Consider the following 5,984-nt stretch of genomic DNA (forward strand, 5'->3'; position numbering starts at 1 on the left):
ATTACCAACTGTTGGGCATGGGCGGACTCTTGACAAAGCCTGCAGAATCTGGAACAGAAGAGAAAAAGGGAAATGACTGTAAGGAGCTAGAAGGAAAAAAAGAAAGGACAGAGAGCCAAAATTCAGAGAATGGTGGAGAAAACTCTGTGTCAAGTTCTCCTTCAACATCCTCTACTGCTGCATTAAATGCAGCTGCAGCTGCCAACTCCCTAGCTCTTAACCCACTGCTACTATCTAATATACTCTATCCAGGGCTTCTCACTCCAGGCCTTAATCTTCATATTCCAGCTTTGTCCCAGTCCAATACTTTTGATGTACAGAAAAGCAAGAGCAGTGACTTAGGCTCGTCTAAGTCTGTGGAAATAAAGGAAGAAGATTCCAGAGTTAGCGATCAGGAAGACAAAGGGGGAACCGAGCCGAGTCCTCTCAATGAAAACAGCACAGATGAGGGTTCAGAGAAAGCCGATGCTTCCTCTGGATCTGACAGTACCTCGTCATCATCCGAGGACTCAGATTCTAGTAACGAAGACTGATTCCTAGACGATGCTTAAATTATGAACTGGTTTTGGATTTTTTTTTCTTTAAGCATTCATTGTAAATACCCCAGTGTGGAGTGCATCCATAACTTACTGACCGAACATTTCAGTTATTTGTTTAGAAGTGCAAACTGCTATCAGAGACATTTTGCATGTAATATTTCTTAAGGTTCATAAGTTTTTGAACTCGTATGTACTATCAACTACATAAAGGTGTAAAATTACAACAAAAGGCATTATAATTTTGTTGGGGGTTAATTTTATGAAAATTATGCTCAATAAGAGTTGTATATTTAATATATTTGCAGTGAACACAGAATACTTTATGCATATTACTGATTTAATTTGAATATAGTTTTACAGCCTCCTTGACACCTATAATTTACAGATCAAAACTCAGCAATAATTTGGGCAGCTAATGAATGTCATGAAAGCTGTAGAATCTACATCACCATTCATTGCTTTAATTACATGAAAATGCTCTAGTGTTTTGATGCACTGCTGATGTTTCCAATTCAGGTACAAGTGTGTTTGGAAAAAGAAATAAGTTTCCCAATCAGCCAATTTAACTGGCTACCTGTTACCTCAGCTGAGTTAGTTTAGGAAGTTTACATTCGTTTCTAATTCTATACTTGTTTTCAGGGGTTTTTTAAACACATCCTCTATATCATGTTAATCTGGCAAGAAATATGACTTGCTTTTCGCTGAACTTAACTCTGATATTAGTAAAATCAAGTCATAAAATAATCCTGTGTCATGTGACTTTGGCACCCTCTCTAGAGTCTAGACATACTTAGTTTTAACTTCACAAAGTCTGGCCTCCCATTAGAAATAATTATATCTCAGATGAGTAATGTCTGCTTCCCAGGGTTCTGAAAAGGCAAACTCATGAAATGCCACTGAAAAGAACTTTCAGCACAGCATACTTCATGTAAAAGGATTGTTCGTTTGCTCTATTTGTGTAGATTCCTAGTTGTGTTTTACATTATGGTAATATTTCAAAATGAACAGATAACATATGCAGTCTAAATTCATCTTGAGTTTCTTCTAGGTGTAAGCAGACGAAATGTTGCCCAGAATCAGTGTTGGGTGTTCAGTTTATATTAAATATACTGAGTCACCCATTTTGAAAATGCACTTTGAATAATCTCAAAAAAAACCACGAGCTATACCTGTAAACCACAAAATGAAGCCCAAGGCTTCTGCTCAGTTTCTTGGAGCCCTTTATTTACCATGTAAAATTTGTCTGATATTTGATTTGTGATACAATTTCTCCTTCTGAAGCTGCTATTATTCTGACAAGGTAGAGGTCCAGGTTTATCTGCAAATACATATAAAACAAAGAACTGAATTGGATGTAAAATACCACTTATATCCTAAGGAGAGATAAATGTTAGCATTTTTCTGGTACTTGAATAAGTCAGTGATAAAGTTTGCAAGGGGATACAGTTAGGGTGGAAAATGTACTCCACTTTCACTGGAAAAAAAAACTTTCAGTATGTTTTGATGATAGAAATCTATTGCTTTGTCATGAATTAAGCAATTATATTGGATTTTACAAGACATTTAACAGTAAATTGTTTCTGTATGTAAAATAACTAGCCCCTTATTAGAGAGACAGTGTTATATGTACTTACAAAAGTTATGTAAGTTCCATTGGGATGGTATTGATCTTTGTATTTTTCCAAAGTAGTACTTTGAATTGCTAGTCCTTTATGCAATGTCTTAGCAATAGTCACTCTAATTGCCCCTCCAGGAGAAGTGGGCAGTAATTTTTCATCATGAAAACGATATATTATACATTTAGTCTCTTCCCTTTGCAGTATTGCACTTTTGTTTAACCAGAGTACACCTTTGAGATAGCCAAAGTTTTTCAAACACAGTACACTTAGGTTGCCGGTGGAGTATTTCATCACCATCCATAGCTCCCTTCCCTCACTCTACTTCTACCCACATGATCTTTATTCTTTTCCCCAATTAAAAAAAAGAAAGAAAGAAAGATAAGAAAAAGGGAGGGAAAGCCCTAGATCTTGTCACTAAAATCTAATTTATATCAAATTTATGAGATAAAGTATTTTCCTAATTAATGCTCAAGTGAATTTGGTTAACATCTTAGTGATTCCCTTTCTATATAATAAGGTAATTGCAGTTTTAAAAATATTAAGGCTGATATTAACTTTAAACATTCTCTTGGGTTTCGAGACACTTCTATTTATTATTGATTGGGGGAAAGTTATCCAGCTATCAGGTTTTTTAAAAAACAAACAAACAAAAATCATGCAGATACGGTTGTAGAGAGTTAAGGGTTATAAGGAAAAATATCAGTAGAATTACATAATACTAAAGTTGCCGTTGAAAGAATATCCAAGTATGTGTTGGTAGTTACTTAAAGAAATATAGCTGTTATTGCCTTGTATTTATAGTCCTTGTTTCAGGTTTCATGATACAAGTCTTAGTCCAACTTTTCTTTTGGACATTTGCAATATTTACCAGTTGTGTTTTGTGTAGTCTGAATTTGCTTTCTGTAGTTGAGCAAACGTCTTAAAAAGTCATTTGTAATTTATTAAATTACTTTCTATGATGTTCTATAGAGCAAATGGAAGTTTAATTATTTTTTATTAAACATATTCTTTGACTACCCACGATGTCAGCCTCTGTACATGACAAGACTTCTTTTTTTGATTGAATTTTATATAGCTCATTTATCTTCAGAGTTATGAAAGCAACCACAGTCCTAAATCTTTAAAAAGAAAGTATACTTGGGAAGAATTTTTAAAGGACAGAATTTGGCAGTAATTATATCCACAACATTATTATTTCCTTAAGTTTTCTTCCCCTGGACCTTTAATCCAGAAGGACTCAGATATACCTAACCTTGTAAAGGGGTTCATTTGGAAATCAGTAATTATTTTTTATGTAGCCTTATGACTCAATTTATTGCCGTTGTTGGTAGTGTTTTTTGTAAAGATGAAAAAATTCAACAGTGGAATCTCATGATACACTCATTTAACTTGAACGCTTTCAACTATACTTTTATGCTTAGAAAACCTCTTTTTCTTTTTTCGTACAATATAGCATGTAAACACAAGCCAACTACTTCATCTAGTGCTCACCCAGAAGACCAGTAATCCACTCCGATGCTGGAGGAAGAAGTGGCCGTGTTGGATGTTTTTGAGAGAAGATACACTATACACTTATGTGTTCTGTATTTTGTGAGCTCTAGGAGGGAAAAGAATGAAATTTGACTGCAGGTAATCTTCACCTTATACAATAAATTGAGACCTTAATCCCTACATAAATGTAACTACAGTACATAAGCTATTTATTTTTAAGTGCAGGAAAACACAAAGAAAAATATTTATGTCATTCATTAAACCCGCCCTGGGATAAAAATACTGTGGGTATAGATTTTCAGTCTTTTTTATATGTATGTTCTATACATGTAGTGGGGCTGATTGGTGCCCTCCAAAAATTTATGTCAACGAAAAACCTCAGAACATGACCTTCTTTGAAAATAGTCTTGAGAGATGTAATTAGTTAAGATGCTATCATGATAGATTAGGATGGGCCCTTAATCCAGTGACTGGCATTCTCCTAAGAGAAGACACACAGAGACTCACAGTGACGAAGGGTAATGAGACAACCAAAAGAGATTGGAGCGATGCGGCTACAAGCCAAGGAACACCGAGGCTTGTCAGCAACCACCAGATGCTGGGACCCTCTTTCGGAGCCTCCAGAAGCAGCCACCCTACCAGCTAGCCTCTGTTTTAAGCCACCCAGTTTGTGGGCATATGTCATGGTAGCCCTAGGAAACGAATACATTTTCATATTAAATCAGTATTATATGGGGCATAATATTTACTCTTCTGCCCTTGATAATACTGACCTATGTCCATGAGTATCCTGCAATGTGATTTTTAATATTAATAATTTAGGATTGGCTCATACTGATGTAGTAACTTATTTAACCATGTACTTAAAAATAGACATTTGGGTTTATATATGCATTTTTTTGCATTTATCCCTAATGATTTTCTTCATCCCTAGAAGTGAAAATACTTCCTGTGTTTTTAAGGATTTTTGTTTTGCCGAGTTTATAATGATGCCGTTAGTAGCAAATGATACTACCATTAGCAGGGTACATTTTGTGAATGTTGATTTACCCCAAATCCTTACCAATACTGTGTATTGTCCTTTGAAATAACATTTGCCAAATTATTAGGCAAAAATAACATCTTGATGAATTTTTAAATTCTTTTTCTTAGTGAAAAGCAAGATGTGTGTATTACAGAAAATCTGGGGGAGGGGAAGGGAAGTAGGGACAGCACAAAGTAACCTCCCCCACCCTTAATGCTGTATACTCAGATAATTGTTAACTGTTAGGTCATTTTTCTTTGCAGACACCTATTATATATTAATAAGAATGGAGTTATACTGTACATACCATTTTGTAACCTTTTTTTTTTTTCATTTACTATACCATGATTCTCTTTCCATGTCATTAAAGAATCTTCCAAAACATTTTTAAGGACTTTCTTATTCTAACATATAGATGCAGTATAATTTATTTAGGACCAAATTATTGAGCCCCTAAACACACACACCACAGACGTTTAAGGTCTCTTGTGATGCACTCGCATAGCTCCCTGAATTTTTTTTTACTAGTATTTACACTTGACAATTACTTGTTCTGGGTCTGCTTTACCCATGGGATCATAAGCTGTGAGGGTGGAGACCATGCTTGTCTTATTCATGACTGTACACTCAGTGCTTTTCACAGAACTTGACATATAGTAGACACAGACTAAACATTTGTTGAATATTTGAATGGATGGATAGTTGGCAGACTTTGGCTAAATGAATGAGAGAGTGTGTGATTGTATAATCAGAACCCAAGAACCAAACCTCTTCATGAGCAATATTGAGTTTTAATTGATACATAATTGACATTGTACAACATCTTATATAATAAAAGCCTAATACGCAAATCAACCGAATGGCGGAACGACTGGTCGCTATGATGCACACTGACCACCAGGGGGCAGACGCTCAACGAAGAAGCTGCCCCCTGGTAGTCAGTGCGCTCCCACAGAGAGAACACTGCTCAGACAGAAGCCGGGCTCAAGGCTGGCGAGTGCAGGGCAGTGGCTGGAGCTAATCCATCTGCTAAGGATGTCTGACTGACAGCTTAGGCCCGCCTGGCCTAAGCCATCAGACATCCCCCAAGGACTCCTGGACTGCGAGAGGGTGCAGGCTGGGCTGAGCCGCCTCCCCCACCCCCCAACCCCCCCACCTCCTCAGTGCAGAATTTCGTGCACCTGGCTATATATGTGTGTAGATATATCTACACACACCCACACACACACACATACTGAGTGGCCAGATTATTATGACACCTGACGTTTGTAGGCAAATTAGCTATAATTTTGCACTGAAGTCGCTAGAGGG

At 36.6% G+C, this 5,984-nt stretch overlaps 1 protein-coding gene across 1 annotated transcript in view; it reads left to right on the top strand.

The window, feature by feature from the left end:
• CHD9 (chromodomain helicase DNA binding protein 9) overlaps nt 1-3,179 on the top strand; it is a 108,068-nt gene extending 104,889 nt beyond the window's left edge. Inside the window, 1 exon segment of the mRNA XM_015572653.1 lies at nt 4-3,179. Coding sequence (XP_015428139.1) covers nt 4-533 — 530 coding nt within the window. The 3' untranslated portion in view covers nt 534-3,179.
• The last annotated feature ends 2,805 nt before the right edge of the window (nt 3,180-5,984 follow it).

This window comes from Myotis davidii, unplaced genomic scaffold (genome assembly GCF_000327345.1).
Source record: "Myotis davidii unplaced genomic scaffold, ASM32734v1 scaffold328, whole genome shotgun sequence".
In the NCBI taxonomy this organism is placed as follows: Eukaryota; Metazoa; Chordata; class Mammalia; order Chiroptera; family Vespertilionidae; genus Myotis; species Myotis davidii.